The sequence below is a fragment of the Siniperca chuatsi genome, linkage group LG24 (assembly GCF_020085105.1).
Source record: "Siniperca chuatsi isolate FFG_IHB_CAS linkage group LG24, ASM2008510v1, whole genome shotgun sequence".
In the NCBI taxonomy this organism is placed as follows: domain Eukaryota; kingdom Metazoa; phylum Chordata; class Actinopteri; order Centrarchiformes; family Sinipercidae; genus Siniperca; species Siniperca chuatsi.
Window position 1 is genome coordinate 17,163,757 of NC_058065.1, and position 25,110 is coordinate 17,188,866.

At 38.6% G+C, this 25,110-nt stretch overlaps 1 protein-coding gene across 2 annotated transcripts in view; it reads left to right on the top strand.

Moving 5' to 3' along the window:
• Positions 1–25,110, top strand: part of nlgn4xa (neuroligin 4 X-linked a) — a 163,786-nt gene that overhangs the window by 23,003 nt on the left and 115,673 nt on the right. Inside the window, exon 3 of one of the 2 annotated variants that reach the window (XM_044187937.1) lies at positions 22,425–22,484. The exons of the other annotated variant lie outside the window; for it this stretch is intronic. Within the exon in view, the coding sequence (XP_044043872.1) occupies positions 22,425–22,484 (60 nt within the window). The remainder of the gene's footprint in view (positions 1–22,424; positions 22,485–25,110) is intronic. 2 annotated transcript variants of the gene reach the window in all.

Below are 25,110 nucleotides of genomic sequence, written 5' to 3' on the forward strand. Positions count from 1 at the left end.
CAGGTTGAGTTGCGATCAGCTGGTTTATTCTTCTGGCTTCATTATCTCTTGTGTACCTCTTTAGGCGGCTGGCCAAGGCTTGGAGCCTTTGTTTGGCAGTTTCGAGTGCTTCAGGTATGGGCATCTGGTTGTACTTCTTGGGTACTTGCTTTCTCTCGGCCTCTGTCAGTTGGCTCACTTCTCTCCGTGCCTCCTTGATTTTGGCCTCCAGCCTTCGTTTCCATGGTGAGTACTGTTTCTCATGGCTTCCATGGTTGCTCTTATAGCCAAGCATCTCGAGGATCACTGCTGCTGAGGCGTATATCAGCTCATTGGTTTCAGTGATGGTTGTGGTAGGGATCGCCCTCAATGCTGCATTCACATCTTCTAGGAGACTTCCTGATGGTACTTCACTTGTTGTAATTGGCGTTGGGGTTGCCTTGCATTCATCCTCGCCATGATCTTATCTTTCAGGTCACTCGCTGCCTCGTTCAGCGTGATTGCACTTGGGGCTTCGTACCCAATCTCTGGTCAGGTCCCCTCTGACCTGTTGTCCTGGCTCCCCCTTGCCGTAGCATTTGTGTTGTATCTCGTCAATCTCAAGTTGTGATAGCAGTTGCCGCTTGTGGATGTTGGAACACTGAGCTACTAGTTGCTTCACTGTAAGCCTTGATTGTGGGTTTCGAAGTAACCATTCATCCCACATCCTTTGCATGTAACCCCTCTGACTAGGGTTACTGGAGTAGTAGCATTTAAACAGAGCCTTGTTATCCCATCTCGCTCATCTCCGTCTTGTTCCCGAGGGACGCAATGAGCAATTTGATATATATATATATATATATATAGTATAATGCTACACACTACATGTGTATTATAATATCTGTGCAAGTATTCTTTGCAATTATTCATCACATATCTGTATAAATGACAGGTGTATATAGTGTTTATAGCTCTTATTTTCTATTTTATTCGATTCTATTTTTATTTTATGTGTATTTTTTATTGATCAATCTTGAGCTGCTGTAACAAGCGAATTTCCCCGGTGTGCGATCAATGACATTTATTTTATCTTTTCTTATTTCAGCCCCAGTTGTTGACTATGCTCACATGTGCTCTCTATAACAGTTGGTCCCATGTCTGCAGCCTCTTTTGTTGCTGGATTATAAGCCTTCAAACATGCACCAAGGTCAAGGTTCAAAGGTCAGTATCTCAAAGTCATACTGACATATCTTACTCTCCAGGTCACAACCTTTCCAATGATGCATCTGGTTTACCTCTACGCCAAAAGTTTTAATTTTTTCATTTCCTGGACACAAGCCATTCCAGGCGTAGACAGCACTTTGAAGGCCCAATATTTAAAATTAAGGTTTTTATTTATGTTTGTTTTTTTCTTTTTTAGTGGAACTTCAGAGATTGTTGTAAAATACTGCTGACAATCAAGGACATTACAACATGCTTGGAGGAAGCCTGAAGTGCTTGGGTTATGGCTGAAAAGACCAACTCATTCTTATTCACAGGTCATCAAAAACTGAGGCATGCATAGGCTACTATTTACACAACCCTGGAGGTTTTTTGTATCTTTTTGATTCTTGGCTTTAGAATTTTATGTCAGCATGACAAAGCCCATTCAATCAGAATCTGTTTCATTAGCAAATGCAAGCATACAAATAATGGGTCTTTGCATTTGCTCCCAAAAAATGCAGACGAAGAATAATAGACTAAAGTAAGTTAATAATAATGCTAATAATAATGCTAATAATAATAATAATAATAATAATAATGAATAAACAAAGCACTATTAAAATTAAATTGACATTTTAAAATCTATTTACAGAATGGAATAGTAATAGTTTTGAAATGGGATATACAACTTGAAATGAAATATTGACTGCTGTGGACAAATAAATTAAATGTATGAAATATATTAAGGTGACAAGCAAAAATTGTATGTGCCATGTGCATAAATAATTACATTATGTAATAGTGGAGGTTGATTGCAATGCACAATCTAAAGTCCAGTTTGATGATATATATGACTGCGACAAGTGCAGGGATTAAATGAGGGATGTAAAAGTAAAGTTCTGTTTGATAACCCCTTCTTAAGAAAGGTGATTTCATAATTAAAGTGTAACATCACACCCAAATTCTGCTAGCTCCCACCACATATTTAATAAATGCAGCATATTTAATAAATGCAGCAGTTTTAATAAATGCAGCAGAGGACTGCAGGACAAACACTGTAGGGAGCATGGCCTTGTGTGTGCCGTGAGAGGTAAGGAGACACCGACCAGAGTGAGCGACAAACAGCTAACCAGCCATGAGCAGCTGCTGTCAGACTCTCTGTGTCCACGCTAGAAACAAACTGGAGCTTTGACAGTCAGAAGCATATTCATGGCCCTTTGTGAAAGTTTCTGTGTGGTACCTGTGTTGTATCTGAGCTAATGTTAGTGGCTCAGAGAGGCTGAGAGGCTCTCCAATGAGGGGAGTGTCAGTATGTAGCTGTAGCCCTGCTGTTTATCATGGGATCATCATCAAGGGAAAGAATTCAGTCTGGTGATACTTCCACAGCCGTCAAAAGCACAAGTCTGAACCATTGGTCAAAACTGAAAAATACTAAGTAAAGGGTTAAACCTAACACGGATGGCCGTCCACAATTGAGTCTGGTTCTGCTCAAGGTTTCTGCCTCTTAAAAGGACGTTTTTCCTTGCCACTGTTCACTGCTCATGGTGGGATTTGTTAGGTCAATGTAAATAATATTATAAAGAATACAGTCTAGACCTGCTCTATTGGAAAAGTGCAATGAGATAACTTCTGTTATGAATTGGTGCTATATAAAAAAATGTAACTGAATTGAATAAAAACTAGCATAAACTCTTGTGAAAGATGCGTGTCGATCTGCATATATTTGAAAACGAGCACTGTTTCACAGACTCCCACTCAAAGGCTCAGGGGAGGTGGGCCGCTCACATCTGATTAGATTATCTTTTTTTATATAAATATCATGATGTGAATTAGTCCCAAACGGTCGACTCTATGTCAGCATTGGCCTTGCAAGGTTCAGGTTGATTAAAAACAGTGGATTTTAAAATAGTAATAATGTTATGGTAGTGGTAATATTAATATTAATAAAGTAATAATAATAGGAATGATAGTCATAGGACTTATAATGACAATAATAGCAACAAGGCCAATAAGAACAACTGTAACAGTAGTTGTTGAGCAGGAATACAGGGGCAGCAGGTGGCCCACAATCACAGATCCAGTCTCTGCAGCTCCGGAGGTAGAAATACCTGCTGAAAGCGACAGAAGGAGAGAGGAGAGAAACGAGAAAGCACAAAACTACGGGAGAGAGAAGATATCGAGTTAGTAACATGCAGTAATGGGATAAAGATGCATACAGATGGAGAGGGAGAGGAGGAGAGAGGAAAGATGTGCATCATGGGAAGTCTCCCGGCAGTCTAGGCCTATAGCAGCATAACTAAGGGATGGTTCAGGACTCACTCAAGCCAGCTCTAACTATAAGCTTTATCAAAGAGGAAAGTCTTAAGCCTACTCTTAAATGTGGAGATGGTGTCTGCCTCCCGAATCACATTTGAGAAGTTGGTGCCATCAATGATGTGCCATTCTTGCTTGAAAAGTTATTTACACAATTAATCTAACAAAATAGTTGCCAATACATTTTCTGTTAGTCGATTAATAGATTAATCATAGGCAATATGCAGTATATTGAGTCAAAGTTATTCAAATTCTTGGATTTCTGTAATATTAATAAATTATGCCCATTAAAGTCTTTGATCTATTGCTGTTGTCATGTGAAAACATCATACAGTGTGTCCAAGTGCCTGCAACTTCCACTGCTGTTCAGCACAACCACTATGACTTTATCCATTTATCCAACAGGGTTTTTAAAGGTTTTCATCAGACCAGGTATTGTGAAACATGATGCACTACATTAGTCCAGGCAGCACTATGTCTCTAAGCTATTTTTAATGGGTTTTTGAAATGGGAGCTGGTGTGTGTTTGGAGGAGAGAGGAACCCACCACAGTGGCTTCAGACTGTACATGAAAACCACCCAAAGTGGAGTTATGAAGTTTTCACCCAAACGCAAAAGAAAATGTGAGGCTTGCTCAACATCTTTAGCTTGGTAAATTGACCAAACAGTGCTTTGTAGATGTAGATAATGTTCTGTATTCCATTTATCTAAGACACTATTTCCCATTATTGCAAATAGATAAACAAAAGTGTGAAGAGCGAGGGAAAAAAGAGTCATAATAATGTGTCTCTACAGTCTGAGCTCAGCAGGGAGTGACATGTCTATCCCAGTTAGAGCACCCCTCACTGCCCATCATCTTTATATTCCCCGAGTTGGCCTTTTCAGAAATCCGGTGTAATGTCAAAATATCCTGCCAGCCGAGGATCAGGGAGGGATTTATAGTTTTATGGCACCTCGAGTGGGTCGACAGATTAAGTGATGCCTATTCTTTGTCATCTGATTTGAAGTTGAAAGAGGAAATCCACTACGGGCTGCACTGAGCATGCTAAAATGACTTTATTGTCAAAGGCTTTTAGATTTCCTGCTGAATCCATTGACCGAGCAGACAAGGTGCTGGCTGTCTGCAGCTGAAATGCCCAAGAGCTCTTTTCATTTGTGTGCATAAAGAAAGAAAGAGGCTATGAGGATATGGTTGAAGTGTGGAAGTGGAAAAAAATAGGCTAGTTGGGAGTATGTATGTGTGTGTGTGTGTGTGTGTGTGTGTGTGTGTGTGTGTGTGCGTGTGTGTGTGTGTGTGGTGTTAAAGCAGTAAAGCTGGCTTTATCAGCCTCTGCAGTGGCTGCAGACTGACTGGGGAGGTGGCAGACTGCATTTTCCGAGCCACACTGCAGCTCAGGTTTACTTACTTGCATCTCGATAACAAACACCTCAAGTGATTATGTAATTTTGTAGGCACTTCCAAGTCAGCACTTCCACTTTATTTGGTGTAGGCTATAGCCCAAATCTGTGTTACACTCAGCCTCAGCCTGTCTGCACTGTTGTGGGTTGTAAAATCAACTAACATGCTAATCATTTAGGATAGATCCGTTTAAAAAAAATAATAATTGCCTTCTTTCTGCTAGGTTCAAACAGTTAGATAACTGCATTGATCAGTAACAACTATAACAATAATGTTTATTTCACTGCTATTAAAACTTTGACTCCACAACACAGGAGTATGGAAGATTTAAAATACCTAAATAAAAACAAATCAAACAAAGAAATAAAGTGAAATGCAATACATGTGTTTCCTTTTTATGTATGCATTTACTTTGTCATAATTAAATTTAACATTAATATGTTAAAATAGACTTCCGGCATGGCGCAGATGCGGTCGGCAGCATAAGTTAGAGGCTCCCAGATGGTCTTTCTCCCCCGAAATAAATACTGGTTATCCAGATAGGAAAAGTTGTCATTTATAGCATGAGAGGGGGAAACAGGAGAATGACAAAAGGAAAATTGCAACAAAACCCGAAGATAGATGATAAATCCCCGATTGAAAGTGGAGATGCTGAGGACGGTGCTAGCAAGCAAGCTGACCACGAGGGTATGGACGCTATCCAGGCTAACATTATTGCCAAGATAAAGGTGGTCCATTTGGACTTGAAAAAATAATTTATCGAAACAAGGGGGCCACTAAAGAAAGAACTGGTGGACTTCAGGGAACATGTTAGCCAGAAGCTAAGTGCTATCGACCCGAGGTCTATGGTTATCTATGGTTGTCTATTTCCTGGAGTATAAAACCAAAGAGCTGGTGCTCTGCACCACCTGGAAAAAGAATAACATCCAATGCGACGGAAGAAGAGTGTTCTTCAAGCAAGACTACACAACTGAAATAGTTATGAAAATAAAGGCTTACTCCAACATCAGAAAGGCGCTTTGGGATGCTGCAAAAGCTGTTATTAGAGGTAAACTCATGATGTGGTCGGCCCAGAAGAAAAAGGAAAAAGAGAGACAAATTAAAGACCTGATTGGAAAATTAAAATCACTAGAAAGTAAACATATGAAGTATAATGACACCAGTATTCTAAATGACATAATGGAGACTAAACGAACCTACTACTTGGCAGGAGAATATGGAAACAACAGGCTGAGATATTTATACATAAAGTGAGGGACCCCTACTACACAAAATTATATGCTCAGCCTCGAACAACTGAGTCAGCTGTCATATCATCCTTTCTAACATCTTTGGACTTACCATCTATAGGGACAGAGCAAAACAAAATAATAACTCAGGAGATAACAGATGATGAGATAAACAAGGCATCCATCAGAATGGTATAAAACCATCAGGGAAACAATAACACCAATGCTAAATGATTGTTTTAACTATGTTCTGGGAGGTGGCGAAACCCCCGGTGTCCTGGAGACAAGCAGTAATCTCAGTGATTCCTAAAGTGGGTAAAAACAAAACAGACTGCAGCTCCTATAGACTATCAGTTTTAAACATAGATTATAAATTATATGCGTCAATACTTGCTAAACGACTGGAAAACATAATCCCGGATTTAATAGACACAGACCAGACAGGTTTTGTAAAAAACAGGCAAACAGGACAATGTGAGACGGGCTCTCCACCTCATTAACCATATGAGAAACAGTGATTTGGAATCTGTAGTTATAAGTCTTGATGCCGAAAAGGCTTTTGACTCTGTCCGATGGGAATATTTATATTTGGTCCTTAGTATTTGGTCCTTCATAGAGCCTCTGGCACAGGCAATTAGAGACGACAACGATATAACGGGGGTAGTAATAGGAGACACACAACATAAGATATATGCATATGCGGATGACATACTCGTGACACTTACCAGTCCCAATGCAAGTTTGCCTAAATTATTATCTCTTCTTAAAGAATTTAGTCCATATTCCGGTTATAAACTAAACCTGCATAAAACTCAAACGCTTACTTTCAACTACGGACCACAATTTCTAGTTCCTGTCCCATTTTTTCACAATTGAGAACGACTTCCAGATGGGAGCCGAAACGTCTTGATTCTGACAACAGTGTCCAGATGACTACGACGGAAACCTTTTCTACAATACAACACTCCTGGACGAATGAGGGACTACTCAGTCCTACGAACCACAAGAAAATATTTATAAAACCTGTCAATTTAAATGGAAAAGTAATACAATTAAATATTTAGGGGTACAAATACCTAAAGAGGTCTCGGCCATTTATGACCACAATTACATTCCTATAACAGCTGATATTAAAGCAGACTTAAACCGTTGGTCATTATTACCAATGAATATGTACAACAGAATAGACGCTATAAAGACGAATATACTACCCAGGCTGCTTTTTCATTTTTAATCCTTGCCTGTTGAAGTGCCTCCCAAGCAATTCAGTGATTGGAATAGAACTATCTCATCTTTTATTTGGGGAAAACAAAAACCAAGGATTAGATTTCAAACATTACAACTCCCTAAGGACAAAGGTGATATGGCTCTACCATGCTTGGAGGATTATTATAGAGCAGCACAGTTACGTTCTCTGGTCTTTTGGTGTGACCCTGTGTGTGATGCAAAATGGAAGGACCTAGAGCAAAGTCAAATAAGCATACCTCTCCAATCTATACTGGGTGAAAAAACTCTCCTGAAAAAGCATCTGAATAAATTAAGTAATTGGATGGCAGTCCCTCTTAACATTTGGCACAAATTACTTAAATATATGGAATTTGAAAGAAATGTACGAATATTACGTTGGGTGAAATATGATACAGAATTCGCACCAGCTGGACTGGTGGACTCACGGATACATACAATTTAGGGAAGGAAGATTTTTTTCAGATACCTTCAACTGAGACACCACTTTGATAAACATATTAAAACTACTGGAGAGAAGGGAAAAGACCTGATTAGAGTATTCATTGATGCATATAAGGGTAATACTAACAGAAAACTGATTTCCAGGTTATATTCATGTCTACAGTTAGACAGGGGACTTTCAACAATGTATGTAAAAAAAGAGGTGGGAGAAAGAAGCTAACATAAAGATAAGCGAGGATGACTGGTCGAACATATGCAGGACACAATCTACCACTTCTAGCTCAGGTTTGTGGAGGGAATTCACCTGGAAAAACACTTTTTCTTTATAACCCCTAATATAAAAAAAGACACAGAGTAACAATCCTGAACATGGTCAGTGTTGGAGAATGTGTGGTAATATGTCTGCTGGTCACTTCCATATCTTTTGGGAATGCCCTATTATTTCTTTGTATTGGGTCAATATTCAGCTCAGAGCTCGAGTTTAATTTCACTGTTATATATTTAGGAAATCTACCAAGAGGGCTGAGAAAGACAGATAGATATTTGTTACAAATACTTTTAGCAAGTAGCAAGTAGCAATAACTAGGAAATGGCTAAGTAAAGATTCCCCGACAATTGATGAATGGATAAAAATAGTTAAGGAAATTTATGTTATGGAACATTTGACTTTGTCTCTGAGACATGCCCCAAAGAAATGTGAAGCATACTGGGAAAAATGGATATCTTATCTGAATACAAATTGAGATGTATATGCCATTATTTATTTATTTTAATTTATTTAATTATTTTCCCTTTTCTTTTCTTTTCCTTTTCTGTTTTACATGATGTTAAGCACTTCTGTTAATCTATGATGATTTTGCGTGATGTCCCTTGGTCTATCTGTCTGGTTTTCTTTTCCTTTTTTTCTTGGCAAAAAAGGAATAAAAATAAAGTTTAAAAAAATATATGTTAAAATAACTTTTTTTTCCCGATTTGTGTCTCTAATAACTAACTTCATTATGACATGAACTTTCCAAGGCCACATTAGAATAAAATCACAACACTGAAAACAAAGTTGCTGACACGGGCTGATACAGCTTTTCTGTTAGCTAATACTAGCTAACTAACACTTCTTAGCTGTCAACACTTTGAATTGTGCCAAGATGATCCCTCTAAGTGTCTGTTTGTACAACTTCCTTTCTGTCCCTCCAGCTGATTAGCTCACAGGGAAACTGTTCTGAAATGTGAAAGGCTGTCTGTCAGCAACACTAAGCCCCACCCCCAAAATGTGATTGCACAGTTGATTGTTTTTCATTTAGAAAGCATGTCTATCTCAAAAAAGAAAAAGCTCCCTTGCACCTCTTCATGAAAACTATTGACATTACTTTAAATTTAGCATTTAGCAGATGCATAATGCTCTCTGCTGGATGTGATTTGAATGTGGCAAAGAAAATTCATGTCACAATGAAAAACAATTCATACAGTTATTAGAGACAAAATCATACACAAAAAGTAAATACATATACTCTAACAGTGTGTATTGTAATTCACTTCATTTCACTGTTTAATTTGGTTTAATTTAGGCATTTTAAATCTTCCGTTTTGAGATTTAGCTGCGGCAAAAATGTGTATAGAAGAGTTAAAAAAGTTTTGCTGTAGTTGTTTTCTCCAAACAATAGCATTTCTCATTTGTATCATTTGTATGTCAATTAATTGAACAGAATTAGATAAATTGTTCATCTGTATAGGATTTATTAATTATCTATCAGTATCAGACCTATAATGGAAACTTAATGTGATTTTATGTTAAAGGTCCAGTATGTAACTTACTGTATGTAATTTAGGAGGAGCTATTGGCAGAAATGGAATATAATATTTATAAATATGTTTTCATTAGTGTATAATCACCTGAAAATAAGAATCGTTGTGTTTTCGTTGCCTTAAAATGAGCCATTTTTATCTACATAGGGAGCGGGTCCCCTTGCACGAAGGTCACCATGTGGCACTGCCATGTTATGTTGTGGTTTTTTGCGAGTTTCGCGGCCACCGTAGTCTCTCCTACATGCTTGGAATGGGAGGCGAGCAGTATTCAAATGGTTGCAAGCTGCAATTTCACCGCTAGATGCCACTAAATCCTACATACTGGAACTTGTAAGGGTAGTGCATTAATAATAAAGAAATTTACATTGCATTTCTAATCCTTTTGTTAGATTACCATTATTATGGAAAGAACAATAACCAGTTTAGTTTTAATACTATTTGCTAGGTTGATATAAATTATAAAAATGGAAAAAATATATAACATAGTTTCAGGTGTATTTATTTATTTATTTTTGTATTTTATTATTTATGTCCACTCACCGGTGAAACCAAAACTGTGGGTTTGTTATAATACAATTTTCTTATATAATCTTTTAATACACTTAAAATATGCCAGTCTTGGTTCTAAAATATGGCAGGGATAGCAGTAGACATCTAATTACATGATATGTAAACTTTGAGTTTTAGTGTAATCAAGTTATTGCTGTGGATGTAAATCCATTCTTGGATTTCCTGGTTTAACCAGATTTCTTCTGGGTGTGCATGTAAATGTAGTTATAGAAAGCTTTTAATCGGGTTTGTTGGATCAATATGATCTACATATCTGTCTTATTTCAAAATATGGTGTTGATATGGTAGTGTAGTAGCTAGCTGCATACTGGTAAACAATGCACATTTTCCATTTCCATGATGCTGAACAGGAATTCTGACAACAAACTCAAACTCTTGACTGTTTTTCACAATTCTTAATTTTAAATGTGGAAGGCATTGCTCCAGATCCTGTCTTTGTCTAGCTGCTTCTCGCTGCACAACATGTGGTCAAATGCTCAAATTTCCTTCAAGCCTTTGAGTGAATCACGTTCAGATTCAAGATTTATGTATAAAAATTAAATTACAGCCAGGCCTTTCAGGCAAGAGAAAACATGCTGCCACCTTTTGAAAAACGAACTCCTTTGTGACTCCACCTATCCCAGTTGTTATTGTTAAAGGCAACATTTTTACTAATGCTGGTATCTTCTGGCCCTCCTTTCAGCACTAAGTGGCCTTTCAGTGCTCAAAGTGCCTCTGAAAGGAGCTGCCATTCTCTGTTTCTTGCGTGGGGGCTCATGACAGACATTTCCTTCTACCTCACCCTGCGTATGACTGACTTCAGGCTGGGTCACGACAAGGCAGAGAGATGGAGAGGGAGTATCTGTGGTGTAAACTTCCCTTCTCTCTGCTCAGCTGTCAAATGCTACATCAAAGGTGACAAATAAAACAGTCAGGATGTGACATTTGGAGTCTAATCTAGTGACATGCAGCGCTTGTGTTACGCCCCACCCTTAGGCAGCCGTATGGGGCAAACAACACTCCCCCACTGACCAAAATCAACCACAGAGAAACACCTTTAAAACAACCAAGGATTTATTAACACTAACACACATACGAACAGCCAAGACATTAAAAGCAAGAGTACCAAAAGCACAAAGTCAAAACCCTACATCGCAGGCTGAGAGGCAGCAAGACCAGGGTTGCTTTTCATTATGCTTCGCTTCCCTCTCTCGCTTCCTTTCCTTGCATCTTAGCTCCTCCCAGCGAGGATGTGAGAGAGAAATGCGAGGAAGAGACGCGAGGACGGACGAGCCGAATGGGCCAAATGAGAAATCCTTGGTTCCCTAGTGTCTGTCTAAAGCGACGTCAGTTACTTCTGACATGCTACGCACCTCAACTTCTTACTGATTAAATGAGGACATTTATTTATAGCTAAATGTCTAATGACTGAATAAATGAAGGATTGCTAGGGCAATTAACTTCTCTAAATAGGAATTAATATATTTTATTTGACATCAACTCTTTATCAGAGCAAAAACGTGGTTTAGCCTACTGTTTTGAAACGCTGGCGTTTCCACCGGATTTAGGAGCCCGGCAGGCCGCTGCCAGATGACTCTGTGAAGTAGTTGGTCACCCAAGCTGATGAGGTCTCCTGGCTGGTCTCGTTTCAGGGCAGACGGCAAAGGTCTGGGCCAAGCCACTGCCTGCACAGTTCTCTGGAAAATGCAGGATTCTTTGTTTCTTCGGCTCTATCCTTTGTTGTGTTAGAACACAGATGTTGTCCAGGCTTCTTTCAGAAAAGCTTTGCTTTAAAAGTTGGCTGGCTTCCAGCGGCTCGGGGCGCCAAAAAAACTTGCTTGGATAAGGTTAAATTGTGAATGGATTTTAGGCAAGGAAAAGAAAACTAAAAATAAGTATTAAGAAAATGAAAAGTAAAATAAAACAACCGTTGAGCTCAAACGTGGGGGTCATCCTGGCGCTGAAATGTTGGTGAAACTGGTTTTGTTCATTTGTCAAAGTAGAAGTAGTTTCAGGTGTGGAGTAAGGCTTTTGTGCAAAAACTCTATTCCTTTGTTTGAAACTTTTAACACGGCTCTTCATGTTTTTCTGACTTGAGTGAATTTAATTTAAGTTTTACGTGCAAAATATCACATACTCAAACATCCCTATGGCCATACAATCATGATTTGAGACATAAAAATTATTCAACCAACAACTATTTCAGCAGATCATTCAACCAGTTATCTGAGACTTTTCATTAAGTTAACTTAACTTAACGTAACTACTAATAAGTGACATAATGTTAAACAATACAGTTTGCTTTACATAATACAGTATAATAGCTACAATATTATACAGATTCATAATGACGATGGTTGCAGAGACTTCTGTCTGTTGGTCAGTAGGTGGCAATACTGTCACCTGGTAAACAAGAGGTTAACTCCCTGAATTAATAACTTGCTCATATCATGTCCTACAAAAATAAAACTTGGGTTACACATCAAGGAAACGTGCTGATGATTAATGTTAGCTGGATTACTGATTGATTATATAGCTAATTCACATTAAATCAGACTTGGGTTACAAAGCAAGAATATCAGTTCTTTCAACTATTTTCAACTTTTATGATAGATCTGGCAAACTGTATCTCAGACCACATCAGGGGGTGAGAGAAGAAAGAGTGTGTTTGTTTACATGTGTGATGTCTGTATGCTCATGTCTGGCAAGTATCCAAATTGAGACCTTTACTGTTTGAGAGGGGAGGAAGTCAGTTTGCAGATCTAGAGATCTGAGCAGTTTATTCAAACCTTCCTACGTTGAATTCCACTGGGTCGTAAATGATGTTGCTGTGTGTTGCTGTTCTCACTACAGATTTATCACACATGGTGATGGCGCATTATATTGCATCTCACCATGTAACGTCACAGCGCTTGATAAAAGACATCTGCGTAGATACACCTGTATTTCCTCGCTTTAAGCTCCTCCAGAAGCCTCCTCTCTCCTTGAGGTGCATTTAAGGGACTGAAAGATCCTCCATGATGGCGGAGGGGGAATGATTTCCAGATCAAGGGAGGAGAGAGGAGGCGAGGAAGCATAAATTAGCGTAATGAAAAGCACCCCAGCAGTCCCAACTCCAGAAGCCTCCTCACATGTTGGCACAGAAGCTTTTAAGCACGTCATTGCTAGGTCCGGTGCACCTCATTGGGCAATCAAGATGTAGCATACCTGGGCAGAGCTAGAAAGGACAGGAGTGGAACAAGAGACAAACAGCACATGGAAACACATACAGCTGTAACAGCTTGGTTTCCATCAGTCTTCAAGGCATCCCTGAAAAATACAGGATGTCACATGACACTGAACGTTACAAATCAACAAATCTAGACAAAATGAGGTATATAAACAATATGAACTCCCCTGCAGCCCAAAAACACTCATATTAAAGCAAAAGGGAGACTCCACAGTTTCTGTACACGGCATAGTGCACACTCACAACACTACGTTACCAGGCAACACAGTGGTTGTTGATGTACTTTTCTGGAGAGAGAGTCACAGAAATCAGTGAGTTTGTTTTTGTATTCATGTCTAAATGCCATTCTGTGTATTGTACACCGCATGCTCACCAGGTGATGCATTAAATCAGTGATTTATTAGGGTAGATGCAACTTTTCTTTAAATATGCTGATATATAATAATGCTAACCATAACCATCATCTTTAATTTTATTGCATTGTTGTGCATTTTTGTACTGTTCACTAGTTGCTAGCCCTGCCCCGGGTGCAACTGCACCTCCTACACTCCCCAACACTCGACTTTTGTTCTTACTTTTGTTCTGTGACAATGAAGTAAGTGACTTGAAATGTAGCGAAGTATAATACTCTACCTCGCTACATTTCAAAGTGCACAAAAAACAACTGTGTTACAATAATGAGAGTAAATGTAATTCCTCACTCACCCTTGCTCTTGCCAATTATTATGTTTCTTCTGTGTCTTTTTGCTCACCTGTAACTCTAAACTGTTAATGAGATATATACCTTTTATAGATAGGTGTGTAATTTTATGCAATTTAATTTCCATTTTCTCTAAGAAAATTTCTGCAGCGCTTTGAGTAGTCAGAAAGACTAGAAAGGCGCTATGTACAGTCCATTTACCATTTAAGACTGTGATTATTTTGTACTATTGTAACCTTCTTACAATTATTATGATTCTTTTTTTTGGCTTTTTAATTTGCTCACCTATAGCTCAAAAACTGTTTAGATTAAATAGACTACATATACAAACATAGACAAACTACTGTAACAAAAGAGTTTCCCCTCAGGGATCAATAAAGTATTTCTGATTCTGATATACCTTTTCTGGGTGTATAAAGCAGCTCGGTTAATATACTAAAACCACTGTGAAATATTCTGTGTATGTAATCTGATTTATTGAGGCTTGCATGTAAGTTGTACATATATCTGTGTGTGTGTGTGTGTGTGTGTGTGTGCGTATGAAAAGCCTGAGCAGATGTGGACGTTCACGCTCGGCCGGGTTACACTGACATGGCACTAGCCTGTGTTTGTACAGCTTGCTCTTTCAGTGATTAGCTATATAGTGCAAACACTCCACCGTCCCAGCTATGCTGTCACATTATGTGCCTGTTGAGACCTATTCTCCACCATTTGCTGATCAGTGAATGCTACAGCACACATCATGGAGGTGGGAGCACAGTGAGATGAGCCGATGATTCATACTGAACAGTGTAAGAGCTCAAGGACTATTGGGCAGCGTGGATAATGAGCCCCATTTTTTTAAGCAAAAACTCTATCATGTCTGGTTCATTTCATTACAGTGAAGCAGCACTTGCAGTAATAAACCCATATCATATCTCCAATTTTAAAGATACACTTTGTTTCATAACTCAGCACAGTTCACAGATTTGACTTTGAAGACATCAACACTGAGCTGCGTGGAAACTTTGGATTTATGGGTGTTATAACAAAATCAGAGTAGTTAAAGTGTTTCTTTAAAGGAATGGTTCAACATTTTGGTGAATACTCTTTGTTTCCAGAAGTAAGATGAGGAGATCATGTCTCTGTGTTAAGTACAGTAGCTGAAGTCAGGACATACTTAGCCTAGCTTAGCATAACTGGCAGCCCACACTAAAGCTAGAGGCTGCACAGAAGCTATTCATCAAGAAGTAGTTCCAACACCTAACTCACCTTAAAACCACAAATTATTGTTTTTACATTACGTTTTGTGATCTTACATTATGAGATACATAAAACAAGATTAGTGAGCTTTAAAGGTGTTAGTAGGTGTATTTTTGGACTAGCTGTTTCTCTTGCATCCAGTCTTAATGGTAAGCTAGGCTAACCACATTCTGACTTCAGATCTGTAATTAACACAGAGATGTGAGATCAATCTTTTGAGCTCTCTCATGGAAAGAAAACAGTAATTGCAGCCAAACTGCCAACCCTGTGATCAGTGGATGACCCGCTCTACCTCCTGAGCCACAGCTGCACCGTCATGTCTTCTGTATTTTTCTGTGAATGCTGGGGTTTTATAGTTACATGATTTTTGCCTTTATTTTATAGTTGACAGCAGAGAGTGAGAGGGAACAAGGAGAGAAAGAAGAATAACTATAAAGGTCTCTGGCAGGACTTTAACCATGGATGTTGTTGTTACATGCAAGGGACCTGCCACATGGCTGTTACAAATACATATTTTTTTAGAATAAACAAATAAATACATAAAACATATACTCACCTACTAGAATGTGATTCCTGGAAAAGACTGTTTAGAGGTTGGGGTATACTTCAAGCTGGGACTACAAAAAGGGCCAGCAAAAGCCGTTTTAGGGTCCTATAAACGCTTTGGCACCCTCATCTCAGTACAGAAAGGCTATTGCTTTGTAGGAAGATGTTGAAATGAATGTTAGCTCAGCTTGTTTGCTGCTGTTCATGTTTATTTGGCAAGCCACCAGCTGGTTAGTTGATATCCAATTACCATGTCCATCACTTCAGTAATTCACACCACCTTATCTTTAAAAATCCAAATTATCTCTTGGACAGCTGTGTTTGAACAGAGTTCTTAGAATTTACTTAAGCATACTTGCCACTCATTATTTTGAGCGGGGTCAACGTAATAACACCCAGAGAAGGTTAAGCAGGTATACTTACAGAATTGTATGATTTTATAGTGGCAGTAACTGTTGGGGGTGTTTTTTCTCTGATCTTTGAGGTATAGTTCTCACTAACAACTATCTGCCCTTGTCGACCAAAGTCAGACAAACAAGTAATACCTCCACACTGATCCTATACCAGAAACATATTCATACAGACTACAATTTGTTCCCAGTTGGATCTTTGACAGGGCCAAATGTTTGACAGTGTGTACTATCCCTGTACTGTGGGCATATATAGCAATAAACTGTGATAACAGATGAGGTTACAGGGTCAGTTCACCCAAATAACAAAACGTGAAAACAACAAAGATATTTAAAATTTTCCTTTACTGGTATCTATTCATGCAAATAGATTGGGTTTGATTTGTCCAGGTTTTTGAATATCTATCTGTGACTGGGATTTCTGCCTCATCATTAATACAGTGAGGGTGAATGGAACTTAGTGTATGGCACTCAAAACATTAAAGAAATTATTGTAAAAAAGAAAACCAAATCTACAAGAACATATCTTATATATAATCCACACAATACAGTATCAACAATTTTTCATATGGACTATTAACTAAATGTTGCACAACCACACTCATTACTTCTGTATACATGTATTTGCACAGCTATTTGCACATTGTACAAATCATGTATATGGCCTAAAGCAGTGGTTGCCAAACGTTTTTAGACCTGGCACCCTGAGCCACCCAACAACATATATCGTATTATATTATACAAGGTACAAGGTAATTTATTTATCATTATGAAACACAAGGTTATACAATGAAATTAAGTTAGTAGTCCCTTCATGCTACACTCATACAATATACAGTGGTGTGATTTCTTATTGTTTTGCATGTTTGTCACACTTAAATGTTTCAGATCATCAAACTAATTTAAATATTAGTCAAAGATAACACAAGTAAACACAAAATGCAGTTTTTAAATGAAGGTTGTTATTATTAAGGGAAAACAAAATCCAAACCTACATGGCCCTGTGTGAAATAGTGATTGCCTCCTAAACCAAATAACTGGTTGGGCCACCCTTAGCAGCAACAACTGCAATCAAGCGTTTGCAATAACTTGCAATGAGTCATTTACAGCGCTGTGGAGGAATTTTGGCCCACTCATCTTTGCAGAATTGTTGTAATTCAGCCACATTGGAGGGTATGAACTGCCTTTTTAAGGTCATGCCACAGCAACTCAATAGGAATCAGGTCAGGACTTTGACTAGGCCACTCCAAAGTCTTAATTCTGTTCTTCAGCCATTCAGAGACCCCACAACAACATCCAAAGAACTGCAGGCCTCACTTGCCTCAGTTAAGGTCAGTATTCATGACTCCACCATAAGAAAGATATTTTACTGTTGGTATGATGTCCTTTTTCGTGCGTTTTTGCGCAGTATCTTAGCAGCAACAAGATAATAGAAAATAATAATATGGCTATTATCTTAACATAAAATGTTCGACATCTGGAAACAGTGTCCCTCCACTTTGACTGCGCTTGAGCACCAAAAGGATTGCTGCCACTAAACCTGCATAAATATGACAGCAACGTAACCTTAATAAGGATTGTGGTACAGAGCCTGTTAATAAATACAGATTGATCATATCCACTAAAGAGGTGCCAACTAAGGGTAAAAATTGCTTCCTTAAATTTAACTACAGCAATATCAGATAGACATCTAGAGTAAGAATTCTTGCCTAATGTCGTGTAGTCCAGTAATAGCAGTTCAAAAGTTATTAAATAATGGTCCGATAATGAAGGATTCTGTGGAAAGACTATTAAATGTTCAATTTCAAGGCTATGTACCAGAACAAGGTCGACGATGTGGTTAAAACAGTGAGTGGCTTCATGTACACTCTGACAAAAGCCAATCGAATCTATTAATAAGATAAATGCAGTACTAAGGGTATCATTTTCAATGTCCACGTGAATATTGTAATCACCTACAATAATTACTTTATCTGTTGTAAGGACTAAACTTGATAGAAACTCTCAGAATTAAGATAAAAATTCAGAATATGGACCAGGAGCGTGGTACACTATAACAAATAGAATTGGCTGTCGTGTTTTCCAGGTTGGGTGTGAAAGACTAAAACAAGGCTTTCGAATGAGTTATAATTTAGTTTAGGTTTAGGGTTGATTAATAGGCTTGAGTCGAAGATGGCTGCAACTCTACGTCCTCAGCCGGTGCCTCGAGGAATGTGAGTATTAATATGACTGGGCGGAGTGGATTCATTTAGCTAACATATTCTTCATGACCCAGCCAGGTTTCAGTAACACAACATAAGTCAATATGATAATCTGATATTAATTCGTTCACTAGTACAGCTTTAGATGACAGAGATCTGATGTTTAAGAGTCCATATTTAATTCTCCTATATTGTTGAGCTATTTCAACATTTTTGTTTAGGTTTTTATGTATAACTCCTCTTCTGTTACCTTTATATTTTATTAATTTAAGTGGTCAGAAGGCAGACACCGTCACTAAGGAGTTTTGGGTGGGTAACTGCTCTGGAAGCGCAGAGAAGCATGTAGGACTGCAACTCTGACTCCTGGTGTGAACACTGAGTTGTCATGGTTTTGGTCCACTAATAAACTCGGCCAGATTTCTGGATATGAGAGCTGCAAAGTGGGATGAATGCCGTCTCTCCTAATCAGACCAGGTCTTCCCCAAAAAGTCTTTTATCTACAAAGCCCACATCGTTTGCTGGACACCACCTCGACAGCCAGCGGCAGAATGAAGACATGCGGCTAAACATGTCAGGTTTGGCAGGGGCCCAGAGAAAACTGCGGAGTCTGACATTGTCTTTGCACACACCGACTCAACATTAACTTTAGTGACCTCCGATTGGTGTAATTGGGAGTCGTTACCGCCGACGTGAATAACAATCTTACTGTATTTACGTTTATCCTTAGCCAGCAGTTTTAAATAGGATTCAACATCGCCCGCTCTGGCCCCAGGAATACATTTGACTATGGTCCCTGGTGTCGCTAACTTCATGTTTCTCAAAATGGAGCTGCCAATAACCAGAGTTTTTTTCGCAGCGGGTGTGTCGCTGAGTGTGGAGAACGGGGCCTTGCTAGTGATTCAGATTGCCACCTCGGAAATACGCCTTTGTTAAAAGAAGAACTCACATTAAATTAAAAATGGTGCCATTTGCATATGCCCTTGAAAAGGCAAACCCATCTCCAATGTCAGGTCTCTATTTGATCATGTGACGAGACGATATAATATACGGTTAGGAAGTTTAGGCACAGAATCTGTCAAGACTGACAAGCTGAGCACATCTGAAAGCCAAGCGAACAGTCAAATGCAGCAGTAAGAAAAGAAGAGAGAAAAGAACAGGAGGAGAAGGTAGTAAAGCTACATAAATTAGATTCCTTTGGTTTTTTTATAAACAAAAAGTCAAGAGCCCACGGATGACCCCCCTTCTAATAGCAATGCAGCAGTTCGGCTGGAATCAGCATCACTGCCCTCAGTGGTGTGTCAACAAAAATGCAGCAGGTAATGTTAAGATAGCAAGCCAGATATAACGTTAGTCCTAAATAATCATAACGTTAGCCTACGACTACGCTTGACGAACCACAGGACCACAGAGGTACTAAAACACAGTTTAGAAAAGTTATAGGTGTTGAGAATTTTAAAGGCACTTACCGCTGGTCCTGGGTGATACATTGTTAGTCTCGTTATGAATAATAAGAGGATATTAAGATGATTTTAGCTGAACTGACAACAAGTAACATTCTGGTGTCTAGGCCCTACACACAGTGTACCGGCAGGCTATATTCATATATGTTGTTAATTCAGAGTCACTTTTTATATGTAGGATATATGGCTGAAATATGGCTGTTGTGTAGTAAAATCATCATTTGATGGGATTAATGCAGCCTGTCTGTAGCTGGCTAGTTTCTAGGACATGGTGTTGTTTTTTGTTAAATATTGTAGCTCTCTTCTGTCTTGTCTTGTGCTATAGGCTTCATTGTACAATCATCTCTTGCCTTTATATCAAATAGGAGTGCACTCGTGAGGTTATTGCACCAAAAAATGTTAAAGTCAGCAGTCATTTCAGCACCACAGTGAAATGGACAGCTCCTCTGCTCTCAGGTGCTGATGCTTGTTTTCATGTTTCAACACTTTGACTATCAGAGTGGTATCCATGGTTCTGATAGCTTTCTCCTTGACCTCTCTACTTTCCCAGTACAATAGCCTAAGTAATTCATTCGACTGTAAAATCCAACACATTATTTGTAAAATATAAATACGCCTAATTGTCTGTGTGTGTGCTTGTCTATGCTTCATTACTAGTAACTAGTGTGCAGTAGGACCTGTCATAATAGCGTGCACTGGGGCCCGTCGTAACTACCTTACACTACTGCATGTATAATAGGGATGAGAGTGCCACATTACACACATATGATGTTGGGAACACGCATTATAACAGTGGATAGATATCTGTCTTCCATCTGTCTGTTAAGCCGTTAGCCAAGTAGTGTCGAGTCTGATTTTAGTTTGGTTGGTGTGCTCAGAATGAGTCCTGTCAGACTGTGTTGAGATCTGACATGTATCAGCATTTCTTAAGGCTCTGTTTAGCATGTCAAATCTTTCCAGCGCTGCTCTGACCGTAACTATTTTCTTGACGGCTGACCTCCTGAAAAACTCCCGAGCTAGAAAGCGTATTGTGTTATTATGACAACCAGAAAACATGAGTTATCATGACATTACCTGCAGCATAACTGCAGTGATTTTATATTTATTGCTTTTTTCTTGTGTTTTGATATGTTTGAAAACATGATGTAAAATATAATTCAATTCAATTTCAATTCAGTTTTATTTATATAGCGCCAATTCATAACAGAAGTTATCTCATTGCGCTTTTCCTATAGAGCAGGTCTAGACCATACTCTTTATAATATTAATTACAGAGACCCAACAAATTCCACCATGAGCAAGCATTTGGCGACAGTGGCAAGGAAAAACTGCCTTTAAGAGGGCAGAAACCTTGGACAGAACCAGACTCAATGGTGGGCGGCCGTGTTAGGTTTTGAGAGAGAGAGAGAGAGAGAGAGAGAGAGAGAGAGTTTTGTTTTGAGAGGGGGGGGGCTAGGCACAATGCAAAGACCACGTAGAATTTTTTTAAATTTATAGTAGAATAGTAATTGTAGTGTTAATATTAATAAATTAATAATAATAGGAATGACAGCTATAGGAAGAATAATGTCAGCATCAGTAACAGAGCCAATAACAATAACTGTAGTAGCAGTTGTCGAGCAGGAACACGGGGGCAGCAGGTGGCCCACAACCACAGATCCAGTCTCTGCAGCTACGGAGGCAGAAATACCTGCTGAAAGCGACAGAAGGAAGTAGTTAATGTAAATGTCACAGATTTTTTTAATATGATGAAACATCATTAAAAATGCACAATAAATGAACATGTCGTTTTTTACACTTCAGTTTTGCACATATGAAACAAACCAGATATACATTAATATGTTAATTAGTTTGCTTTAGAGGTGCTAGTTGGCAGATTTTTTTTTTTTTTATCTTTGGACAGAGCCAGGCTAACTGCTTCCCCCTGTTTCCAGTCTTCATTCAGCTGGATATTAATTAGTCTAGCAGCAAGTTAGCCAGTTAGCTAGTTAGTTGAGTGGAAGATGCAGTGCCATCATGCTTGTTTGACTATGAGAATGAATGGCATCAGATATGACTGATTTTGACATTATAACATGCATTCATTGTTACTTTGTTTTAATCATGTCATAACTGATAAGCCTGCTTTGATGCTGCACACTGACTGTACAGTTAATGAGAAATGTATATCACAATGTGGCAGATTTGTTTCAGTAGACGGAACTGTTTGGTCACAATGCTGTTTTGGCCGTGCCAGGATGCTGTTGTGCTCCTGTTAGTGAAAGACTCTTCAGAATCAGAAATACTTTATTGATCCCCAAGGGGAAACTCTTTAATCACACCACAACATGTTCAGCTCACAATGAATCTGTTCCCTCTTTGTTTTTCTCACACAGCACCCAACTTTTTTCATGCATTTTTAAGTCTGTTTTTTTTTTATTTTTGGCTGAAAAACGTTTTTTTTCTCTTTTTTCTTTTGAAATGTTTCCCCTTATTCTACTTTTCTCCTCAACACTAGGGGCCAACTCAAACAGGCAAGGCGCAGATTTCAACAGTAATGATGGTGGCGGTGATGAAGGTATTTTTCTTTATCTTTTTTCCCCTTTTTGACCAACAAAATAAAAGCCTGACAGTGTGCATGACAGCAAACCTGCAGACCTCTTTTTTAATCATTTTCTTTTGACCCCCCCACCCCCCCCTTTTTTTTTACTTCCCCTGGAAGTGCATCTGAGTGCACACCTCTCAAGTCTTCATTTTTGTATCAACCTCTTTCCTCTTTGGAGTCATGTAAATCAGAGGATCTTGTCTGAGGTGAGAGGGCACCGCAACAGGAAGGAGGTCCCTGTAATCCTTTTCTCACCTGTCGTTGCAACTCAGATGTGATCTGAATTCAGCTCTGCATGTTATTTTGCCTCCACTGATTAATTAAATTTTTAAAACAATCATGTCCCTTTCCTCCCTTTCTACATTTCCTTTTTTTCTTTTCCAATTTCTCAGTGAAGCATGAGCACTAACCCATGTTGTTTTGACAGTGGAAATTTGTTCATCGTTGGCTCAGAGAAAATCTCTGCCAAATGCTTTTTTTTCTATTAACACCTTGCTCCTCTGCATGATAATAACCAAATGGTGCAGTATTTTTTTCTGCGCTGTGTTGGGTAATCTGTGGGGACTGGCAGATGACTGGAGGTGAAAAAGCCATTGGAGATGTTTCAGTTAAAGGGCGCCATTTGTCTTCTGGAGGAGAGACATGCAAGTGCCAGAAAAAGCAGTGACATTTCTGAATCACATTATTATGGGCAGTTGTTATTGTACTTTTTGCTCTAGAGAGTGATACTTAACATAATCCTCACTGTTCATTCTTCTACGTGAGTTAGCATTAGCCAGACAGCTCTGCTGTGCTGAGTGTGGACCAGGAGCCAGTCTTTAAAAATGAGGTTTTTAATGTATTGTTCATTGAAGACAAATTTGTAGGTAATAGCTTCGGTGTGCCTGATAGAGGGGATTTTACCACTGGTTAATATGTAGCTATTGTTAGACTAATCATACAAAATAAACCAGCTGTGAACAAATCAAACCAATATATTAATTCAATGGGTCTCCAAAGATTTTCTCAAGATGGACATATTTACTGTATGAGCTCTGCAGCCATTAATATTCCTATACTAGGGGAGTTGCAACTGTCCACCTTGTGATTCCATTTTTGTTTTCTTTTGATTCCTTAAAATCATCCAAGCAAATGTAAAACAATTACCTAAATAAGTCATCTAGGGGACAAAATATGCTATGTAACCTACTGTACTCTCAGTGATCATTGAAAGGACAGTTGACGATATTGTGAAGTAATCCAGTTAGAACTTAGCTCATTAATATGAAATGTTATTTCATCCTTTTTCTTTTCACAATAAGAGCTCATTGCAGGTCATTTTTATTTCAAAATGTCTGTTTTCCAAAGTAGTTTTTTTTTGTAATTCAGCATTCCATTTATCCAGTTGTGGTCTTGTGTATTTGGCTGAATTGAACTCATTATTCTACTGAGCTGTATCAGTTGTATTCAGCATTGCCTTAATAGGCCTACAGATTTGGCTACGTTATAATTTAGTGAGTAAAAGGCACTTTTATCGTCAGGTGAAGTTAATGTTTTGCTTTTTGTTACTTCATTACTGAGTATTTCTATGCAGCATCACATTGTCATTTCTGTTCTTAACTTGGTGATCTCAGATAAATGCTCAACTGAACTGCTCCAACTGCTTCACCTGCAGAACGCTGCTAGTGTAATGAGCTGCTGCGGTAAATCAGGTGCTAATTACATACAAATTGTAACCGCAAATTGAATGAAAGGCACAGTACAAATTTGCCATGCACTATTGCATATGTAAATCTCGCCCTTGGGTTTTTTGACAGTTCCATATTGAAAATTGGTGCAAATATAGGATCAGTCTGGTGTTATTCTATATTTTATTTATTGTCAACAAATCCCACAAAAATACCCAAACCAACAATGTGTTAGTCTATTCTAGTCTAGTCTATCAATACTTTCTGACTTCCCTACCTTGTCTGTGATTCTCAGCTCCAAGCCCATTGGTTCCTTCTGAAGATGTAAATCTTTAAAAACACCTCACAAATATGTAGTTAAATTTTTTTAAAGGTTCAGTAATTTCCTAAAACAGCTAGTCACTTTAGTTTTTAGCTCTATGGCACAGAGGAACAAGAGAAATCAGGCTTTGGATACACACACAATACTTGGTAGTGAGATGCATTCTTTGTTGGTTTGGCTCTGCACATGAGATTTGTTGACAAAAGAGAAACATAAAATATCTCCAGACTAATACTTTAATGCTAAACAGATGTCACACCATGTTGTAAATATGTGGCGCATGCTAATTGTGGCAACATGGCCTTGTGTGCTCTGCCTTTGTGCATTTGTTTGTTTGACAGACCTTGTAACCATACCTTTTGAGTGTCAAAATATAGATACATTGATGTTAGATGAAGCATGTTAGCCTCGATAAATGATAACCACTTCCATTTTAAAACATTTGCATAATGACAAGACTAGACCATACTGAGAAGAGTGGCAGTCTGTACAAAACTCTTCGCTATGACGCGGTATAACCAGGTTTGGATCCAAAAGCATGACTCAGAGACCAGGCAGGTAAAGTTAAAAGTTCAGCTTTACTCACTGTCAGGAACAGGCAAAGGTACCA